This window comes from Crocuta crocuta, unplaced genomic scaffold (genome assembly GCF_008692635.1).
Source record: "Crocuta crocuta isolate KB4526 unplaced genomic scaffold, BGI_CrCroc_1.0 scaffold2, whole genome shotgun sequence".
Classification (NCBI taxonomy): Eukaryota; Metazoa; Chordata; class Mammalia; order Carnivora; family Hyaenidae; genus Crocuta; species Crocuta crocuta.
The window spans coordinates 2,828,978-2,852,237 of NW_027528640.1; the positions used below are offsets into that span (position 1 = coordinate 2,828,978).

At 39.0% G+C, this 23,260-nt stretch overlaps 1 protein-coding gene across 8 annotated transcripts in view; it reads left to right on the forward strand.

The window, feature by feature from the left end:
• PCDH15 (protocadherin related 15) overlaps nt 1–23,260 on the forward strand; it is a 752,236-nt gene that overhangs the window by 444,524 nt on the left and 284,452 nt on the right. For all 8 annotated transcript variants that reach the window (XM_077755213.1, XM_077755212.1, XM_077755209.1 and 5 more), the window contains one exon: nt 5,213–5,345. In XM_077755213.1, coding sequence (XP_077611339.1) covers nt 5,213–5,345 — 133 coding nt within the window. The remainder of the gene's footprint in view (nt 1–5,212; nt 5,346–23,260) is intronic.

Below are 23,260 nucleotides of genomic sequence, written 5' to 3' on the forward strand. Positions count from 1 at the left end.
TGGAATGTTCTGTGGTCATTAAGCCTATGTACACCTTGCATCTTCAAACTCTGTCCCTGTAACTTCCCCTGAGAAGTTTCTCTGACGTCCTCTGTTGGCTTTAAATCTGAAACCTTTGCTCCTGTAGATTCCTATGTGTACTTTCCAAACTAGTAAATCACTGTGCACATTGAACTATAAATACAGCTTCTCCAGCACAATGTTGATGGAAGACAAAGGAAAAAGGAAGGCAATTTCTGTTTTAAGTCTACTAGGGAAAGCAACATACATACCTTTTCCTTAGAAGCAAGGTGGAAATGTAGAATACTCTGTAGCATATGTTCACACATTCAGTAGAAAATCACAATACAGATTGTAGAGTCCACACTCCAGCAACATCATCTCATTATGACTGAGTATGCTTGCTTATTAAAACAAACTGACTTTTTATATTTTTAAATATTTCCAGAGAGTTAAAGCCCCTTAAGTCTGTCTTCCCAACCTCTTCTTTATTCATATTCTATTTTGGTCTTACCAAAAAAATTCTAATAAGTTTCATCCATGGTATAATTAAAATTAATTGTGATATCATAACCTAAGCCCAAGATTTGAAACAATCTATGATTTCTTTTAAGATAACATCCTTCATTACGAATGTCTTTTACTGAGAATATCTTATACTCACACACAGAAACACACACATCAGATAAGTAAACTATCTCCAATTTACTTCCCAAATTTGTTCTTGTAGGATGTGGGGAGAAAGGGCAAGAAGATTTGGAGTTTAGAAGCCTTGCCTTTTAGTTTATCTGTGGTTCCTAATTAACTTTTTAACCTTGATTCAGTCACCTAATCTTTCTATTTTCTAATTCTCTTCTGTAAAATGAGAAGAGTTAAATTAGATGGTTACTAGGGTCTTTTAAAACCATAAGATTACCTGCGAAAATACATCAGCTTGTGTGTTCTACATTGACCTTCATTACCGAATGAGAAAGAGAAAGTTTTTCTGATGTTCACTTTTTTAGGAACAGAGATTCATCTACATTATACTGGTTGTATCACAAAATAAAATTTGTATTATATAACTGCTTGATTTTATGCATTTAAGACTAGCTATAAAGTGTTAATACAAAGTGTTTACATAAAACGTAATTATTTATCTAGTGACTGTCCTGTTTTATTATATGCTTAACTGATGCTGTTGAATAACTACTACTTATTACAACATTAATGGTATCATTTTATCGGGAACACTGTTCATGTTTCGTTTCAGGAAAGCTAACTCAGACACAGTGCTGACATCAGGGATAAATAGGACAAGGCACTGTAAAAGGCAGTAACCCGCAGGAAGGCTGCTTATTTAAATGGTTGTAGGAAGTGCCAGGAAGTTTAAGATGAAAAACGCTAGACTTTGAAATATGATCTTTCTCAAATAATTCCAAGAACCAAGTGCAGGGGTGGCGAATAGAAACATATATAATCAGCACTTTTAGCGTTTGAGTTATTGGGAAAAGGATCAAAAGAAGCTAAAGAGTAAGGGAGGAGGAAGGTGATGAAGCTCCTGTTGGATCAAGCTGTGTTCCACTGTTCCTTGGCCTTGGGGCATGGGACTTTTTGTTTTTTTGTTTCGCATTATATTGGTGGATATACCAGCCTCCAGGTGTAAAGGTCCTTAGTGTGGTGTTGTGGGCACAGTTTAGCCCTCTAATGGAAAGTCAAAGGGGGGAAAATAAGAAAACACACAAAGTATAATCAGTTTAGTGTAAACCTTACTTTCTTCAGTGGAAAGAGCCTCATATTCTGGTAAAGACTTCATAAAGTATTCCAGACTGGTAAGCTGAAGCTGCAAAAAATAACAAAAGCAAGAAAGGCCTGGGGTGCCTGGGTGGCTCAGTTGGTTAAGCATCCGACTTCAGCTCAGGTCATGATCTCACGGTTTGTGGGTTCGAGCCCCGTGTCGGGCTCTGTGCTGACAGCTAGCTCAGAGCCTGGAGCCTGTTTCGGATTCTGTATCTCCCTCTCTCTCTGACTCTCCCCTGTTCATGCTGTCTCTCTCTCTCTCTCTCTTTCTCTCTTTCTCTCTCTCAGAAATAAATAAAACATTAAAATTTTTTTTTTTCTAAGGCAGGAAAGGCCTAACTTCTTGAAAGAAGACTTTGAATTTGGAGTACAAGTGTGTTCTAGATCAGAAAAAGTGTTAATCAGTGAGGGACTCTCTTACCTCCAGGGTTACTGAGGTGAGCCTTAGGTCAGTTTATAGAGAAGCCCCCAGGCTACTAACTTAAAAAGCAGGTGAGTCTACATTTTCTTCTTTGCCAAGAGCTTCTGGGAGAGTAGTCTTCAAGATCAAGTGTGTGTGAGGATATTGTATATCCATAGAAAATGTAGACTCTTCAAAATCAGAAGATTTTCATCTAACAGCACCACACCTTGACACCATCACAACCCACTTTGGGGAGGTGTCCCCGGTATCATACCTGTAGGTATTTAGCCTAAAAGAGTGAAAAAGATAGTATTAAAATGTCTGAAATATTAGGGGCGCCTGGGTGGCTCAGTTGGTTAAGCGGCCAACTCTTGATTTTGATTCAAGTTATGATCTCCCAGTTCATGAGATTGAGCCCTCACCAGGCTCTGCACTAACATCATGGAGCCTGCTTGGCATTCTCTCTCTCCCTCAAAATAAATAAACCTAAAAAAAATAACAAACTGAGGACTGATGGGTGTGGGGAAGAGGGGAAGGGAGTGATGAGCATGGAGGAGGGCACTTGTGGGGATGAGCACTGGGTGTTATATGGAAACCAACTTGACAATAAACTATTAAAAAATAAATAAATAAAATAAAATCTGACATTTTCAAAAGGAGTTCAATAAGGCATATGCAAATTTATTTACTCCATTCCATAGAATAAGACTCCTTATTTTGAGCAGCTTTTAGTAATAATGGATAAATATGTTTGCTTATGTGTATACATAAACATGTATGTACACAACATCCATACATGTGCACATAGTGTATAATCTTATTTAACCATTAGGCTAAACTTAGATGTTAGCATTATTCTCATTTTTTAGATGAAAGTGGTAAAACAGATGTAATTTACCTAGCATCACACAGCAGTAGCTTCCAAATTCTAACTCAGGAGTGTGCAGTTACAAATCCCATGCTCAATGTCACTCAGCCAGTGTTACTGCCAATATGGTACAGGCAAGACGTTATAGGACTTCTTACACATAGACATGTGCTGGTCAGAAAAAGGAACAGATTTTTTTTTAAGTATATTTATTTATTTTGAGAGAGAGACTGGGTGAGATGGGGGCAGAGAGAGAGAGGGAGAGAAGGAGAATCCCAAGTAGGTTTTGCACTGTTAGCGCAGAGATCAAGACCTGAGCTGAATCAACTGTCAGTCCCTCAACCCATTTTGAGGCCCCCAAGGAACAGATTTATAAAGTGTTTGAGTGACTTGATGAATAACAGACACTGAAAGAAGCCAGGATCACGAGGGGAGCATCAGGGAGAACCCGTATCTCAGGGCCGCTGTTAGAGCCAGTTCACCACCTGGAGGGTAACGAGTCCACTTCAAAATGGCAGTTCCTTTCTTCCCATAGTATGAGAAGTGGAGCTCTGCACTGCACATTAAACTTGGTAACTTCTGGATATTTTTCTTTCCACCATGTTTTCTTTTGCATTTAGCTGTGAGATTAATACCTATAAGTTTATAAGTAACATTTTATATACCTATAAGTTTATAAGTAACATTTTAACCTACTGTAAACATTTTACTCTTCCAGTCCAATNATATTTGGAAAGAAAAGCAATTAGAATTTGATTGATTTTATTGACAAATTTTAACAATACGGTAATAAACCCAGAGGCAAGAATGATTATAAGTTTTAAAAGTACTAATTCTAAAAGAGATTTTAATTTAAAGTGAAATTATTTTGGAACAACATTTTGATAAATGTTAAGTGTGATATTTTTTTTTTAAATTCACTGCAGCTTTGTAGAGGTGCTCAGTATCCTAGAAGCATCTCGTCTGTTGAGAGCATGTTCATAAACAAGTTGGACACTGGCATAGTATAAGATGATTAGCTGAAACACATTTTCAGTGCCTATGGTCTAGAGTTCTCTGCAAAGCTTTTCAAAAAGTAGACTGTTTTGCTATAATAATCCTAGAAAAATGTTTTGGTGACGGTGTGTTCTCATTGAATGAATTAATATAATGAACTTTGGACTACTTTAAGAAAATTCTTTTGCCTGTATAGAAATGACAACAAATGTGTTTTTAGTAAAAAGTGGTGATTTTTTCAAAATAAGTGTAAAGCATACAGTGTAGGCAGTGGTTGTGTGCTTGTCCAGGCAGAAGGCTAACTTCGTATTCAAGCATCAGTGGCCACAGTCTCTTCCAGATGGAACACTAGCTTTCATTAACATAACTCTAGCCAATGCTGCTTCCATATACACTTGGAATATCTTGCTTCTTTAGCTTTTGTTGCAGGAAGAAATTTCAGAGTTTAGAGATGTCAAAAAAATTGATTATGGCAGCACTAATATTTTTGTCTTTATAGTAATAGAATATTCTCTTGTCCTTCAGAAAAAATTCCTGTCAGTGTTAGACTCTAATTAAATCTAATTTCTAGCCATTCATAATATAGTCTTCAAAGACTTGAAACCACCTTTGGTTTTGTCTGCAGCTGTTTTACAGAACGATTACTTTATGAGCCTGACTCTTGACATGCATTTCCATGAAGCCATTGATGTCAGCAAGAAAACTAATAAAACACAGCCCATATTTTGCTTTGTGTATTGTTTTAATCAATACTCCCTCTGCTGGTTTAATAGGAAGAAAGCCCCAAGGACAGTTCATATTACCAGATATTTATAGAATGCTTTTTGCTATTAGAAAGACATTAAAAAGTGAAGTCAAGAGTCGAGGCTCCTATGAATTTATTAGCTTTATTTGTACAGCTATTCCTTTTTAATTCACACTATTAATCTAAGTAGGAAAAATCGTTACCCTGGGGCATTTCTTTTCTCCAAGATAATTTCATAGAAACATGATGTTTTGATGGTAGCTTTTATTTTTCCATCCTTAAATTCTGAATTATTTTATTGTTTTCTCTAAAAATTCAAAACATCCTCTCCTGTGAGCCCAACAACAGAACACCAAATGCAGTCTTTTATTCAAGGTGATGTACGTTTGTACCCATCTCGCTGTGTTCTCGTTCTCTGCAGGCACTCCATCTGCACCGTGTACATTGAAGTGCTCCCTCCAAATAATCAAAGCCCTCCCCGCTTCCCACAGTTGATGTACAGCCTCGAAATCAGTGAAGCCATGAGGATCGGTGCTGTTTTATTAAATCTACAGGTATGCTTCCTGGTAGATACGTAAAGTTCTATGGGGACACTCTGGAAGGCTAATAGGCCCATATTTGGGCAACGGAGGGAAGTTTGCACATCTCTTGACACTCTAGTGAAGGAAACTTCCATCTGGGAAGGAAAGCAGGGGCCGTATGGATGGAGGGTTTCCTCAGCTGATCTATTCTATTGATTGCTACCACTGAAGGAGCTCGCAGGGATTAGTGGCAATCATTACAAGAATGAAGGTAGGGACTGAAAACATGCACTTGAATATTTTGTACTTTGCGCCAAAAGAGTCTACAGTCAACTATGATTTTCTGTCTCGGAATCTTGTACCCTAGCAGGATTTATTTTTGCTGCAGTACCATGTGGAGAAAATAGCTTTGGGTCTGCTAGCGGATGGTAGGCAGTCTAATTCTGAGGCAGACAACTTTGCTCTGTGGCCACAGGCAAATCTTGTGATTTCTGGGCCTCATTTGTTCATTTAGATGAAGGGAGGAGGTGTGGCTGATATTCCCATTTGCAGCCCTAGATGAACAGGCATAGGAGTTACTTGTAGGATCATTGCTTGTGTTTCACAATTTACACATTCCTGACTGAAGCATGTTTGGCCAGGGAAGGCTGCCTCTTCAGCTGAACCTACAGCTGTAAGTTGGGCTACCTGTGGTGTCACTAACAGCCGCTTGCTGTACAAATCATAGTGTGACACGTCACTTCACCAGGGGATGTGTAGAGCACAGGGGCTTACCTTCTCCTGGTATTACATGTGAATGGTGGATGTTGCTGACTAGAGAGTTCTGGAAGCTGGCCTTGTTGGTTAGGAGAGATGGTAACATGGTGCTGGAGAAAGAGCCCAGCATCCATCTGCACCAGCAAATGAGGTGGTGTCTCTGCTCTGGTACTTATTTTGTTGCTTTTCCCCAGGTAACTGGAGAGAGTTTGCTTTTGTTGTTCCTTTACCATTACAACATGTGGGGAACAAAATTATGTGAAGGTGGACATATTAGCAACAAGGAAATTTGGAGAATTTTAAGGAAATAAAGGAAATCAAGGAACCATATAGTATCTTTAGGAGGAAGAGAACACCCAGTTAAATGATGAAAATGAAAAAAAAAAATACATGAAAACTGAACATGAAGACAAGCTCATTTAATGGAATAATGAAAATATTTTCTAGATAGATATATAGGAAATTCTTTGTATAAACAAGTAGGAAAAATAAATAAATCCTAGATCTGTAGATTCAGGCTAAGAAATGTTACATGTTTTTCATTTAGTCCTTCAGAATGTGCCTTTGTATGATTTAATTTTCTATGAGGTAACATATTCTTCTGAGATGGCCTAGGTCTCATTTCAAAAAATCTCAGAAAGGTCCAGGAACTGTATTATAGGAGAATAACTCTACCCATGACATGAGTTAACAATGAAAAGGAGTTGGTCTTTTTTATATCTCAAATTTCTCTGCTGCAAAAGCTGGGAAAATGCTTGAAATGACATTTCTATTCTCCCTTTCTGCTTCTGGTAGGACCAAAAGGGAGGGTACCAGTTGTGGTGGTGGTCGCCGGGGGAAGGGATGAGGATGTTTCATTGGTGGCGTTTTTCATAAGCCACCAGCCATTCACTTTTGCTCATGAGCAACTGAGATTGAATTTAAAGTAGTGACCTAAAAGCTGAAAAGCGTACACCAAATTACTCTTCCAGAGACTTCTATTAACAGCGCACCAGAGATACCTCTGGCTCCATCCCCCTCTTTTTCACACACGGCACTGCCCACCGCTGCTGACTCACTGCTCAATTTAGAAAGACAGATTCACAGAGAAATATATTTTCAAAGGTAACAGCAGCCTGGCTGCCAAATAATCTGTTTAGGCTGAGATCAAAGTGGTTTCTTCTCAGAAAACAATCCTTGTTTCTCCCTGTCCCCTTCCTCTTTTAAGTATTTTCCTTTCATTCTGTCTAAAAGCTGCTGGGAAGGCTGTGATTTTCCTCAGGTTATTAAGGCTGTCTTGACTGGCTGCCATTTTGATGGCCTTCAGTGGAGGAGAATGCGACCCAGAACTCTGCTTTCCAAAATTCCTTTGCTGAGCAGGGTTAACATTAGCTGGCTTTTTTTTTTCCTACCAGAGTTGGTCAGATCTTTAACCAGAGCATGATTGTCTAGCACTTCAGCTGGCCAGTGAATCCTGTTAGAATTCCTAGACTGTGCATTGGGATCGTGGGATCATGGGAGCCCCCTGTGCACAGCCATCCCCACTCTGTTCCGTCACATCCATTGCTAGCCGGAAATCAGCCATGGTGGATGCATTTATGCCACAGAAATTACAGGTGCCACCAATCAGTACCTTTCACTGCATCCATGACCAGTTGTTAATCCTTCCCAGCACACCACTAGATGTGGAACTTAAATCACTAGAACATGTTAACTTCATCAGCCTCCTGCATCTTTGTCCCTCTGAGATTTTAAAATCCCTTCATACCATCACCATTACCCTTATGCTCATATAATAATAATAATAATAATAATAATAAGTAACACGTATGTGTCACTTAATGAGGTCTGCTAAAGTTGCAGAGTTCACTTGCCAGTCTTTATGGATAGCTAGGTTACAATCCACACATATTCAGACCCAAAATGCCAACAATTTGCTACTGAGAAGGGTTATTTCACAGTCCCACCATGCATCCACCATGGATCCATTCCTGTTCCATTTCCATCATTTTCTCCCCACTTGGCAATGAAGGGGCAGCCTTTATCTGGCACAGTGGTATTCTTCTGACAGAGTGAAAAGACAGACCCAATAAACCACAGTTTGGATCTTAGTGCTTCTCCCAGAAGTGACACCTGACCATTTAGCCCAAGGTTCATCCATCAAACTCAGGCACAGTCTACTCCTGAACCCCTCACCCCTGGGATGCATAATCCCCCTTTGGGAGGCATGGATGAACCACCTGGCTACTCTGATATCAAGAGCTGTGAGCACTGGTTTATCATTTGCCTTCCACGTTATTGCAGGCAACCACTTGGCTAAATGCATTATTTCTGCTTCCCATGGTTTCCCATCCTCATAGCCCCCAGGAACAGTTTTCCCATCAGTCTCCGGTCTCTTGGAACTGCACCACTTATTTTCTGGGTGCTTCCTAGGCACTCTCCGCATGTAAGTATCAGGCTAGCATCAGTCAGAATAACTAGGTTTCTGTTGCCAAAATCCACACTCAGTGCCATCAGAAGTCGATACAGACTCTGCTGTATTCAATCTTTGCTCCACAACCCAGCTGATGAAGCAACCTCTGTCTAGAGCAATAGGTCTCTTGAGAGCAGTGCTTGCTGGGGAAACACAAGAGAATGAAATAAACCCCAGTTCTTTGGTGTTACCTACATGTGTTACATGTGGTACCTACCAAATATTTTTTCAATCGGCCAAAGCAATTCATATGGCTGCTCCTGAGTTAAGAGGTCAAGAAAGCATAATCTTCATGTAGGCATATGGCTCCTCAGGTTGCAGGGCAAACGCTGAGTTCAGGGGACCAGCAATGTCTTCTTTTCCTTAAGAAAGGGATGGCCAAGACTTTTAAAATATTTACTTTGAACATTAAAATTATAAATAAATTAATTACTTAACTTTTATATAAAAAATTAGCATACATTTGTTTCCCCCATTTGATTCTTATAAAAACCCAAAGCAATTGGAGCTATTATCATTATCATTTTATAAATGGGTAAACTGAGGCACATACACAGACACACAAAAGTGTAGAATTCTTTTTCCAAGCTCATTGTGCTTAAAAGTTATACACAGAAGCTATGCAGTCTGGTTAAACATGTATGTTTACCCATACCAGTGCTTTAAGTATCTGCAAACCCTCCGTTTTCTGCTCTTTATCCTGCTCATGCTGGGAGAGTTGAGGTACTGCTTCCTCACGGAGGCCGCTTTCTAGTGTGGCTGATGACCACCGTTCAACATTCAAAAGTCCCCTCCATCTGTTAAGCACCCTTCCCCACCTCTCAGTGCAGAAAACTGCCTACTCCACTTTTAGACCAGGGGAATATATATATTCCTTTTACAAACAGCTTCTTGATAAACATTCTTTTTAGAAATAGCTGACTAGTTCATATATCACATAGTCCATTTTTACAGATTGAAGGTTAAAAGTTAGTTGTCAAAGCACCAAATCCTGTATCACATCCATTGTTTCTAACCACAAATAAAGACATCAATTAAAAAAAAAAAATTTGGTTTGGTGGAATTTGATAAAGTAGTGTTTGCTGAGTTCTCTTAATTCAGATGTTTGCCTCCACCGTAATAGTTCTCAGGTATTTATTTGATTTTATTTCTAATTTTCCATGTATGCATTGTGATCCATTGTTGAAAGTCAACTACTTTAACTGGCTGAAAAACAGATCTGTGTCTTCAGCTTAAGTATAATGCATCATTGCATTTGGTTGGTACCCTGGCCTAGTGCATAGGCAGATTTTGTCTTTATGATCTAGGAAATGAGGGGGTGGAAACTCAGAGACAGCAAGGTTTGGGAACCAAAGTCATTTGGGGGATTTGTTTTTGTTTTTTCTTCTGCCCTTTGGCTCCTAAATGAGGACCTTACCTACTATATCATGTTGTTTTAGTTTAGGCTGTAAAAAAACTATTAAATTTCACTTTTCCCTGTTTTTTGGGGGGTGGGTAGTTTTTATATGATATTAGTTTTGTGTTTTCCAAAGGTTAATTGTATGATGTTTATGAGGGCAAACTATTTGAAAGGAGGAGGAGAAGTTAATGATCTATTGCAATGGCCTCAGGAAGAAGCAGTTAAGGGAAATGTTGACTCTTTTCTACTCTCACATAGAGGTTATCGATAGAATAAGGTTATAACCTGGACACAGCACAGTTAATTAAAAATTATTTAACTCCCCAGATCCTACCTCAAAGAATTCCTCGTTCTTAGTAGAATACTCTCCAAGATTCCAAGTAAGAGAGATCCCATCTGGTTTTGAAGACCTTTACCATAGAAATAGGTGAGGGGTTTTTTTGTTTTTTTTGTTTTTTTTTTTTTTTTTTTTTTTTTTTTTTTTTTGGTGCTCCAGTGTTTGATTTGTCCAGTGTTTCTCTGAGTCCAAGACGAGGAAGTGGGGGAGATTGGCATCCAGCTCTTTAACTGAGTGGCTGCTGGGACTTGAGTCAGTGCAACTACACAAGGGGGAAGACGTTGGAAAGAGGTGTCATGGTAGAGTGGCAGTTGGAAGGAAGGCATGGACTGCTCCCCTGAAGACTTTGCCCACACTGTTGGTGCTATGGGTGAGGTGGATCCTGCCCATTACCATGGATATCAAAGGTGGGGCTTCTGAGTGTAGGTAAAAATGAAGGGAAATGTAGCATGTAGAGAAGAGTGACATGCATGCTTGTCCAGATGTACAAGAGGCCACCAACTGAGCATTAGGCACAAGATTCAGAAGAACGTCACAAGGCACCACCAATCCTGAGGATGGCTGCTTAGGATAGGGCCCTATAAGAGTGGAGTCTCCTGGTGCCAGCCTCTCCTGCACTATTTCGCAGGTGACCTCAGCACAGTCCCTTTAAGAAGTGTGTTTCCCCCTCTGTGTCCTCTCTGTCCCAGCATCAGAAGGAAAATGAAAGGGAGAAAGATGGATATGAGTGAGAAAATCACACACACACACACACTCATACCACATCCCTAGAAATGAAATTGGTTTTAAAATAAAAAGGAAGGTGTCATATTAGTAAGGGAGAGTTTTACTAAGTGACAGTTGTAAACTTTTCAACCAAGACACAATGGAAGGAGCCCACTCTACAGGAGAGGTAGAGGTGATATCACAGCAGCTTGATAGCAGCCTGGAAGAAATAAAACCATTTAATTTCTTCCCCAGGAGATTCCTTATTCAAACAAGGCATAAGATAATGCAGAGCTGAACTCTTGTACTTACAGTGGAAACACAGGAAGGAAAAAGTTCAGAGACTGCGTGGAGGTGCAGATTTGTAATGTTTGGCATTTAAAGCAACTAACTCTGGCCCTGCCTCACTTCATTTCTACCCTTCCCTGCATTACATGTTGTGCCAAGTGAAAAAGAGCATTATTCTCAGGGCTCTGACTCTGACATGGATCATTCACGATGGAGCACTTAGTTGCTTTCACATTTCTACAAATAGTCAAAATATCTAGTCACCAGCTCTAAGTTCATGCCAGAATGCAAAAAGCAAATCTTAGTTATAAACAAGTTTTGAATCAAATGATCCATTCATCTGTTGCTGGTGAGGTCATCCCAAAGGAAAGTTCAAGTACGTTTTGTAAGTGTTGATAAACACATAAATGGGAATGGAGTAAAAGTATGCCCCTCCTTGCACATGGTATGTTCCTTGAGAAATGAAGAATTGGGGCTGGGGAAAGTAAGTGCTGGCAAATACCTTGTACTAAAATGTCTTTGCCCTTGCTACTTTTGCTGTCATGCCTCTATTTCATTAACATGTGGACTTATTTCTGAAAACAAGTGGTAGTGGAAATAATAATTTCCCAGTGTTGATTTTTTTTAACATGAAAAATGTGTATAGTTAGGGCATAGGTTGGCAAACTATAGCCTGTGGGTAAAGTGACCTGTTTTTCTAGCTGTTAAACTGAGAATAGGTTTTACATTTTTAAAAGTTTCCTCATATAATATAATCAACAAAAAAACCCCAAAAACAAAGAACAACCTTTGAACACACATTGGTACCCATCTATTATACTTAAATAAATTTAAAGACCTTGCTAAAAGAGATAAGGCATAATCTCCTTATCTGTAGGGATAAGGTAATATATATCTTGATAGTCCTAAGACCTAGCTTTAGTTTAGTATATTAATTTGAATTAAGGGTACTAAATTTATTTAGTCTACATCAGAATATACTGAGATGGGTCTCACATTAGCTACAAATAGAAGCAACATTAGTTGCCATGGTAACTTATATGTATATTAGTATTTAGGTCAATATTCATTTGTCAATAAATATTATTTAAATAAAATAATGGAGACTAACTTATCTTTTGGTACATAACAGAAAGCAGAATTTTAAGAGCTTGGCAAGCAGGAGGCAGATTACTGTTTTTGGGTTAGGGAAACAGAGGTTAAATGAGATAGCATATACATTGTTTAGCTCAATGCCAGAAATAAAAAAAGAAAGTACTTAGCTTATGGTAGTTATGTTGTTGCTTCCCTCTTCATTACCATTCTTGTTTTCCTGTTAACTCATACTATGATCTGGGGTTGTAAAGTGTGCAAGAAGGTACCAGGCATTTGGAAGGATGAGTAGGAATGGTGGATGGTCAAAGAGCACGGGACAATGGATACATTTGCCAAGAATGTGTATTCACCTGTTTTATGACTTTACTAATTCTTCCATTGAGAAGACATGATCGCTTTCAAGTTAGAGAACACAGTGACACTTTGGAAACCCAAGAAATAGGTGTTTAAGAGATCAATACTAATAAAAATATCATTGGGGCACCTGGGTGGCTCAGTCAGTTGAGTGTCCAACTTCGGCTCAGGTCATGATCTCACATTTCATGGATTTGAGCCCCGCATCTGGAGCCTACTTCAGATTCTGTGTCTCCCTCTCTCTCTGACCCTTCCCCACTGTGCACGCTTGCACTCTCTCTCTTTCTCTCTCTCTCTCAAAAATAGACATTAAAAACAAAATTGAAAAAAATTAAAAATTTAAAAAGATAAAAATAGCATCATATCTGATTTTAATTGCTGCTATTAGCCAGGAACTACTCTCAGCATTTGGAAGCTTTCCTGGCTTTTATTCATTTAACAAAGTGCAGTAGCTTCTTCGAAGTCCAGTACAGCCCCGCTGTGGAATGGGGTTTCCAAGTCAAGCCGCACAACCCGTGAGTCTGTGCAGGAACCATGCTCAGTTCGGTCTTTCCTGGGGACTCAGACTCACTCCGTGCCCTCCTCTTTGCAGGAACGTGCAGTTGCTTCAGTAGCATCGTAGATCTGCCCACAACGCTAATGCTTCTTTTCTTTCTAAGAGCTGCTTGATCAGACTTGATTTTATTTTCTTGTGGTTGTTTCTTGCCTCTTTACAAGAGTGAAGAAGACTATTGCACAGATAATGACGACCGATACTGGGAATACTGCGTGTAGCCTCTGCTTTAAACTTCTATCATCAGCTGACTGGCTCCTGCGGTTGGAGCCCCTCTCCTTTTCCTGGCTTCCTTGCCCAAGGCTGCAATGAGACATGGAACAGCTCAGACGCAAATAGCAGGAGGAAACAGGAAACCATGAGAAGCAGCCCACGCATGAAGTGGGACATTGTGAAAAAACATGCATTTTTCTAACGAAACTGCCTAGGGATGCCTGTAAGGAGGTCTGGGTCAGCATGATACACACAGCTCCTTTTCAACGTCAGCCATTCTTCTCCTTTTCAGTAGTTTCAAAAAGTTGTAGAATTTAACCTATGTGCCTCAAGGAATTATTAATTTTAGTCCTGAAGAAAAATGCCTGCTGCCTTGATTTGATACAGAATCGATCCATTTCCAGAACAGTTTGAAAGAAATGCAGGCCATTGTATAGCATGCCCTTTGCATTAACAGGTCCTGTCGGAGGTGCTAATTTGTTCCTCTGGCATCTTTCAAGTTTTTGAGAAGGTTTGGGGGTTCTTGCTTCTCTTTCTTTTTTTGATGAATATTTCTTGTATAATAGGATATTTTTCCCCCTGAAGATGATAAGAGTTTATGATTCATGGATGTTTCGCAGCTGGTGTAGATACAGTGTGAGTGAATCATAAACCCTGTGCCACAGAATATGTGATGTCATTTATATTATGGGGATCACTTTGGATATGTCACTTGCAGACTTGCTCTTCTGTCATCAGAGAACCTTTTCTTTCCGCATTCCATTTCTTGAATGTGTTACTGCAGAGATTAACGCCACAGATTATATGAAAAGAAGGCTGGTTTTCCTTCAGTTTCATAATGTATAACTTACTCAGTTTCATAGGTTTCCCTGCGTTTGATAAGTGTGAGAAATGAAAGTCTCGTTTGTGTTATTTTCATTTCAAGTAGCAGGAGATACATTTTTCTCATCTTCCCTCCTGCTAGATTTCAGATGGCTCTTTCATCATTAACATTATCTCCAATGAATAATTTTGTTGAGGGTGCACATAGAGAAGTGAAGACACATTGAACACTGATCCTGATCATATGTTCCAAAGTATAATTAATATTTTGTATTAAGAATAGATAGATGGATGAGTAGACAGACAGACAAATACATGTTAGAGGGATTTCACAATGCCAAGAAACTCCTTTTTGCAAGTATTAAATCTTATTTGTAGTGCTACTTTTTCTCCTTTAAACCAGATGTTCTGATATGTCTAAGTTTCCAAGAAAAAAAAGTTCAATCCCCTTGACAGGATGGGATGTATATTTTCTGAAATGATTTTACATCTACGAGCATATACATTTGTCAAAAATGAGAAAGCATATTTGTAACTGTGTTCTCTATTCATATATGTGTTTTCCTCTTCCCAAACAGTTATTTGGCCTCTGTGAATCTTCCAGAGGCAGCAATATGCTCACAGGCATAAAGCCAAAGAAGTGTCGAGAAGGTGGGGAAAGGAGAAATCTTGGTCTGATGCATTTAAAACAGCTAGCTCCTAAATTATTTTTTCATGACCTTCTTCGTCAAGAAGGAAATAAAAAAATGATCAAAAAAAATATGTAAGCTCTTGCCCTAAAAGAGTCGTAGGCTATCCATTTTACCTCGTATCTTCCATATCTCTTACATACATACATATGCGCTGTCTGGCCAAAGCACATATTTTAGTGTAGCTAGACTTTATGTCTGCCTCTGACTTATGCTCTCACAAGTAGTAGGACGTATAGAAAATGGGTGAAAATTATTTTCTTTTTCTTTCAAAGAAGACTGCCCACTTAGGAAACTTGACAGGGCATGAGAAATAAAGCCATATTCTCACATGCTCTTAAAATTAAGTAAGGACCTAAAAATAAGTTTAATACGATAAAGTGGTGTTTTCTGATATCACCAAGCATGATGGGGAAGTGCTGTGACCCACTGGGCAGATGGACACAGGTCCGGACTTGTGGTTCCAACGCAGCCTAGAGGCAGCAATTTGCTGGCCCGAGAAGAGCTTTAGGGTGGCACCTCTCCTGCCCCACATTTTCATCAAACCCTTGAAGGAGACTTTCACAGCCTCTGGTCACCACATCTACCACTGTCTCTGCACCTGTATTCATACATTTTGTTTTGACTTCTGAGTTGAAAAGTAGCCCTCCCTGTGTCAGTGTAAACCGATCACATGCATACTGATCAGCGCTTCTGAAAGCCTCTGTAATGAAGGATGCATCTACGTGAATTACTAGAAAAATGAAATGAGACAAAAAATACAAGCCCATTTTTTTACCATTAAATTTGACAGATAAAAAATAACTGTCAAATCACTTGTTTGTTTTTTCTCTCTAAACTACTATAAATTCAAGTCCAGAGGAGTTACTCCAAATTTCTTATATCATCATGGCCCATAAGAACCACCTTGCAGAATGGAACCGTGACCTTGGACCACACTTTGAACAGCGCTCAGGGACTGGCTACGTAATTTGCAAGGCCCAGCACAAAATGAACATGCGGCCACTTTTAAGTGTGAGTGCTGTGCGCCAACCCGGAAGCTGTTTCCTAGATTGCCCCCTGCCGGCCTACTCAAGGATTTACTCCAGATTCACCCTCTTACCTTCCTGCAGCAGGAGCAGTTCCTGCTCTATCTGGTCATTTCCATGCACATGAAAGTCTAAGGTGGCATCTCCCAATTAGAGACAAGCAAACAATACGAAATGCCCTTGACCCCATAACCCTCTCTAGATCTTTATCCACTTCTGCGCTTCCCTTCATTATGGAAACTACTCAAATCTGATATCCATTCTGGCTTGAAGAAGGTCTTGGTCATTGTCCTGCTGTTCTGTCTTGCCTGCATTACAGGCCGATTTCAATCACACCAGTCACTAATGTGGCTCTTTTTGCCCTAGTGCTTATTCCATTGCCAGGTGTACTTCCCATCTTACTGCCTGTCAGCAAGGTGTGGGAGAAGTGATAATCCCCTCCTTAACTAGAGGCTTACTCCAGCCCACCACAGTGTTCTGGAGTTTTCTCCACCCTCCACCACTGCTCTCAATTCAGTCTACCTTGATGGTTCCTCTTCATCGCCCTGACTCTTAAAAGTTGAAATGCCCCAGTACTCAGGCTCCTAACCTCTCCTTATATTGGATTCTGACATTTGTTCATCTGGTCTTGTGGACTTAAGTTGTTATGCGCTCATACTCACAGTTCCTAACTGCACCTTAGCTCCTTGCCCTGAAACTCTCCACCTGTGCCAGACTGTACGGTCAGTATTTTTTGGATATGAAATAGGCATCCCTCTCCAGTTTAGTTTCAAGAGAAACAGACTTTGAGATGAAGATTCAGCTGCAGATGTTTACTAAAGGGTGTTTTTAGAATCAACTCCTGTGGAAAGAAGAGGAATGAGCAGAATAAAGTTGAGGGTGAAGTTGAGCTTCAGCTGACCCCACTGAGAGCTCTTGAGCTGAGAGAGCCCATTCGAGTTAGGAGGTCGGCGAGGTTGGGTAGCCCCTTGACACAACTGCATGTGTGACTTGGGTGCTGATTGCCTCAGAGCCCAGCTCAGCCATGGCAAGGTGGCTCTCACCAAATGAGACATTCTCTTCAAAGAGGACTGACAGTGCAGGCTGTCAGCAGGCAACATCTCCAACACATCGGGAAATAATTTCTTTATATACCAGAAGGGGGATATGAGAAGCATATTATAGTGTTATCACATAGGCATGATTAAAAGCATCCTATCCCACGAAGTCATGGCCTGAGCTCAGGTCAGGTGCTTAACCAACTCAGCTACCCATGTGCCCCTTAATTTTTTTTAATGTTTATTTACTTTTGAGAAAGAGACAGAGCCTGAGTGGGGGAGGACAGAGAGAGAGGGAGACAGAGAATCTGAAGCAGGCTCCAGGCTCTGAGCTGTCAGCACAGAGCCTGACATGGGGCTCGAACCCACGAACCACAAGATCATGACCTGAACTGAAGTCAGACACTCAACTAATTGAGCCACCCAGGCGCCCTATCCTTGTGATAAAAAGATCTTCAAATAATGTTCTTGGACTATAGTAGGAAAATGATGATTTTCATTTACTTCACACCAGAGGCCTATTGTATGGTTTAAAGAAAAGTTTACAATTTTTAAGCCTGCTCGATGAAAAGCTTTTGATTTTCTTTTTAATTGACCAGAACTAAACCGTTCTGCTCTTCCTAAAAGGTAGATTTATTTTTTAAAGATTAATTTGAAATCCGTGTTTGAATGTGGAAGAACATGTGGCTGAGCGGCTCCTTGATACTTCTTGGTATTTTAATAGAAGTCATCAGTATTACCTTTACTTACTCGGCGATAAAGGATTCTCTGCGCGGTTTTCGAAGTAAACCTCAGAGTTTCTTGCATGCCTTGAAGCTGCTTATTGCTCTGCACACTGCCAGGTCTTGTTGATGAAAGCTGAGTTTGCGAGCGCAGCTATCTCCCTGAGATTTTGATAAATGGGACAAGGACAGAAGCCATGTCCTGATGTCTACTCGATAAACAGCTAATAGGCATCAGCGATCTAGGGAGAAATGCCAGGAGACCCAGCCGGTGCAGAGCAGGGCCTCTGGTCTTTCCACACTTAGCTGTCTGACAGGAGCAGATTTGGAGCAAAGAAAATATTTTCTTGTTTAGATAAAAAGAGATCAACAAAGAATATTTGCTTTGGGATAGCTACTTAAGAAAATTGAAGAGTTCAGTTACATGTCTATTGTTCTAGTTTTGAATACTTTTGATTTTACATGGATTCAGGAAATCCTGTAGCCATTTGGAAAAGAAAAGGAAGGGAAAAAGTCTTGGTTTCTTTGACTCTCATTCACATACTTGCCTCGCTCCATACACACAAAAACAGACTTTTTTTTTTTTTAAAGAAGCTCCAGATTAAGAAAACATAGGTTTCAAAAGCAGAGGCAGAATTATATGGCAATAAAAATTAACTCAGCTTTGCATCCATTGTTCCCCACTGCCTATCCCCAAATGAAAGTAGATAATTGTGATTTTGATAAACAAATGATTACAGAGAACAGTGAGGCTTGATTGCAGCCGCAGTTCTGCTAATTTAACCAGCATGAGCAGGGTGATTGGAATCAGAAGTCACCTTTGTGAGCCAATAAATCTTTGTCTTATTCTTGATCCTAGGGAAAGCTGTTAGTCTTTCAACATCATTACTTTGGTAGTTAAAGAGTTTTGTGTGATTGTCCTTTGTCAGCGTGAGGAAGTTCTCTTAAATTCCTTCTATGTTAAAGCATTTTTATCACAATAGAATATTGCATTTTGTCAAATGCTTTTTCTGATTTTTCTGAGATGATTTTTTTCTTTTCTGGGAGAAAATCTGTTTATTACATTCTTTGAAAAACTTTGCATACCTGTGACAAATCACATTTGGTCATTGAGTATAACAATATCTATATATTGCTGAATTTGAATTGCTTATATTTTGATAAGGATTTTTACTTCTATATTCATAAGATACATTGATCTATATATTTCTTTTCTTTGGGTTCCTCTGTCTGGTTTTGGTAAGAAGCTAATTCAATCCTCCTAAAATTAGGAAGTGTTTTCTTTTCTTTAACATTTTGGAATAGATTTGGAAGGTGGTGTCAATTCTTTACATGTTTGGTAAAATTCACTAGTAAAGCCATTTGGGCCTTTCTTTTTATGGAAAGTTGTTTTTGTTTTTCTTGTTTTTGAGATTGCTAATTTAATCTTTTGATTTATTGTATGTCTGTCCAGCTTTTCTTGATCATCTTGAATCAGTTTTGGTAGTTTGTGTACTGCTAGGGATTTATTCATTTCATCTAGGTGACTTAATATGTTGGGTTACAGTTTTTCATCCCATTTCTAAAATCTGCTTTATTTCTGTGAAGGCAGTAGTGATGTCTCCTCTTTAGTTTCTAATTTTAGTAATTTGAATCTTCTCCTTTCTTTTTTCTTTATCTATCTGACTAGAAGTTTGTCGATTTTGTTGATAACATAACAACTTATGGTTTCATTGAATTTTTCTTTATTGCTTTTCTATTTTTATTTCATTAATTTCCACTTTATTTTTTTTCCCTTTTTTCCTTCTGCTTGCTTCAGAAAGTGCAACTTTATTGACCTGGGAACTTACCCCTTTTTAGACATAGATGCTTACAGCTATTAATTTTTTTCCAAGAGCTTCCTTATACTATTACATAAGTTTTAGTGTGGATTTTTGTAATTTTTTAAAAGTTTTTATTCATTTTACACTGTCGTCTAATTTCCTTTCTATTGTTGTCTTCCTTGCCTCTGAATACCATGTTTAATTTCTGTGTAATTGTGAAATTTTAGACTTTATGTTATTGGTTTTTAATTTTATTCCATTGTGGACAGAGAAAGAATTATCAGCCCATAGGCACTGGGTTTCTGGAACATGGGGTGGCAGGAGGATCAGAAGGGATGCTGTTGGCCTATCCCCCTGGGAAGATACCATAGACGGAGACTGGAACTGCGGGAGAGAAGGAGTCCTACAATCCCGTGTGCACCTGCTAAGAGGAGAGCTTCTTCTTGTTGTGCTGGCTGAGACCTGGAGGGAAAAACAGCCTGTCACTGACTCTTGCTCTTCTAACTGACGTTTTGTAGATTTTTTAAAATAAATATTTCTCCCATTACTGTATGCTCTTAGAACAACTTCCAGAGACTTTAAATTTTTAAATACTTTTTAGTAGTCAAGGTTGTTTTCATGGGAGGTCCACAGAGTTCCTCATTCAGCCCTTCCAGAAATTTCCCCCTTGTGTGCTGTGTTCCTGCTCATGTTTGAGTGGATGTATCAACTGCAGGAAATGTATTAAGAGAATAATCTAGACATGTTAGGTCTGTTTACTGGCTTAGAATAATTCGTTTTGGGTATTATTTGTTATGTATGATGGATTTCACTGAATTTGTCCTTTTTAGCTCCAAGTGTTAATGACTTTTTTCCTGTTACATCTTTATACTCAACCCGACCCCAGCCCATCCCCGCTCTTCCAAGATTATTAATCTTCTGATGCATTCTGATCACACATACATATGTGGTTAGGGGGAAATTGTATGTTTTATGCTTAAATTTTAGATTTTATGTCTTGCTGATACTGGTAACATATCACGTATGCCATGTTGTCTGTTCTTCCATGAAGTGAGTTCTCTTGGTGACCAAAGAATGCTCTCTTTAAAAACACTTTACAGATTGTTTCCCTAAGTATGTATGGTGCATTTTTCTTCTTGATATAAACATCAGTAGTAAGTAATTATTAAGTATATGCTATGCACTAGGTTGCATCATAGATATGCACTATTTTACCACTGTGTAATCATCAACACGACCCTGAATTGGATGCCATTCTATTTCAGCATCATACAGGGTGTCACTGAGACAGAAACAAGTTTAGTGGTTTGCATAGCTAAAAAGTACAAGATCTCGCCCATAATTTTTCTTTCTTTTTTTTTTCTCTAAAACCCAAGATTTTTAGCTATCATACTAAATTCATTCCTTAGATAATACTTCTTATCTGAATATTTTAGAGTTGTCTAATCATCTGTTGCCTCATCTGATTCTGCATTAACTACATAGACTATACACATCAACTGTTGTTTCTCCATTTTGTGATGCAAATAGAGGTTCAGTGACAGAGCCCAGTTCAGGTGGTTAAAGGGACATAAGTGAGACTAGGTCCTCAATCTTGTGATTATTGGCTCTAGGTTTTTTTTTTTTAATGTTTATTTGTTTATTTTAAGAGAGAAAGAAAGAGAGAGCACTAGTAGGGGAGAGGCAGAGAGAGAAGGAGAGAATCCCAAGCCGACTCTGTACTCTCAGTGCAGAATCCAACACAGGACCAACCTCATGAGCTGCGAGATCTTGACCTGAGCCAAGATCAAGAGTCAGATACTTAACTGTACCCAGACACCCTTTTGATTTATTTAGGCTTAACCAAAGCACACTGAACATTATTTAACTCTTTCTCAGTATTAATATCACAAATGATCAGAATTCTCTCACAGGTAGGGACTATAATGCATAACATATGATTCCTGATTTCTTTTTTTTTTTTTTTTTTAATTTTTTTTTTATGTTTTTATTTATTTCTAGGAGAGAGAGAGAGAGAGACAGCGTGAGCAGGGGAGGGTCAGAGAGAGAGGGAGTCACAGACCGAAACAGGCTCCAGGCTCTGAGCTGGCAGTCAGCACAGAGCCCGACGCAGGGCTCGAACCCACGAACCGCGAGATCATGACCTAAGCGAAAGTCAGAGCTTAACCGACTAAGCCACCCAGGCGCCCCGTGATTCCTGATTTCTAACGTTAATATGGTCTCTCTAATGGTTGCCCAATACGTTTTTGGCTTCATGAACACAAGATAATGTGACTGCTAGTTTCTAAATTAGATTCTATTATTTATGTCAATAGATGTTATGGTGGTACGTGAGGCTTAATGGATCTGTATGCTTCTTGATACCAATGCTCTTTTTTAAACTAGATTTTTCTGCCCTTTTCCCTCAGTACTGTCAGACTATTTGCTATGTACTTACTCCATTCAGTTGGTCTGTCTCTATTAACTCCACTATTTTTAAAATCTGGTTTTAATATGCTGAACTCTGGGAACTACAGTATGTAGGCTAAGGGAAAGGGCTTCAGGGATCCTTAAACCCTGTGCAAGAGTTCAAATATAGGCTTTGTAGATCTTCAGATCTCCACAGGCCTGGAAACACACCACACCACACCACACACACACGCGCACACACACACACACATTTCAGTTTATTTAAAACTGAGCAAGAATCATTTTGTTTAGCTATTTTAGTGTTAAAACTATTGTTTCTTATTTGTATCTATTCAGTTTATTAGCAGATGCTGAGTGTTGAGAACGGGCCAGAGCTGTCTTTCCACAGTAATTACATTATCTGTAGAAATTATCAGTAGCCCCCGGCAGGCAGTAGTAAAAGAGGGCTGGTGTTCTCTGTAGCAAGAGGCTACTGCTTAGAAAATTATGTCTCAAGCCGAATCTCTTACACACAAAGTTGTATATCAGCAAGCACAATTTTTCCTTTCATGTGCCTGACAACATTTCACCCTTAAGTTCACTTTAAGCAAGCTGAAGAGCATTTTAGAGAGAGCTTGGTTAATGTTCTATTTAGTTTCAGGCAATAAGAAATTGAATCATTAGATTGAACCCATACTCTAGTGGAATCAGTTTTTGGGGACCATTCCAAATAACAAAGGACTCCCTTGGTTCTTACACTTTGTTCGTATAATATACCTTATCTTCAGTTATTACTTATTTATAGAATTTATTAATGTAATAAGCAAATCTTCTGGAATTATAAAGGTAACTGAAATATTGGTTGGCCCTAATGAAATGCTTGCTATAGAATAAAACTAGCGCGCACACACACACACACACACACACCCATACATCACCCCTCTCTCTTTTATGATTCAAGATTGGAAGAAATTGAGAGAAGAACATAAAGTATGTAAATGAAAGTCAAAGCACATATTTTACTCTAAATATAGTTGATCGAAGTACAAAACAAAATTGTGGTAGAGATGTGAGACATTGTGCAAATTATTTAGGGTGCTATTTGAGTAGTTCAGACTAGGCCTGTCGTGATATTTCTGGAAGTGGTGATAGGTGGCTTTTGTCTCGTTATATTTTTTGAATATAAATACCAGAAGATTTGTTGGTTGCTGGATGTGGGAGAGAAGACAGAAGTGAAGAATGGCTACTAAGACATAGTCCAAGCAACTGGCAAGGTTGAATTTTCATTAGCCAGAATGAAAATAAGGA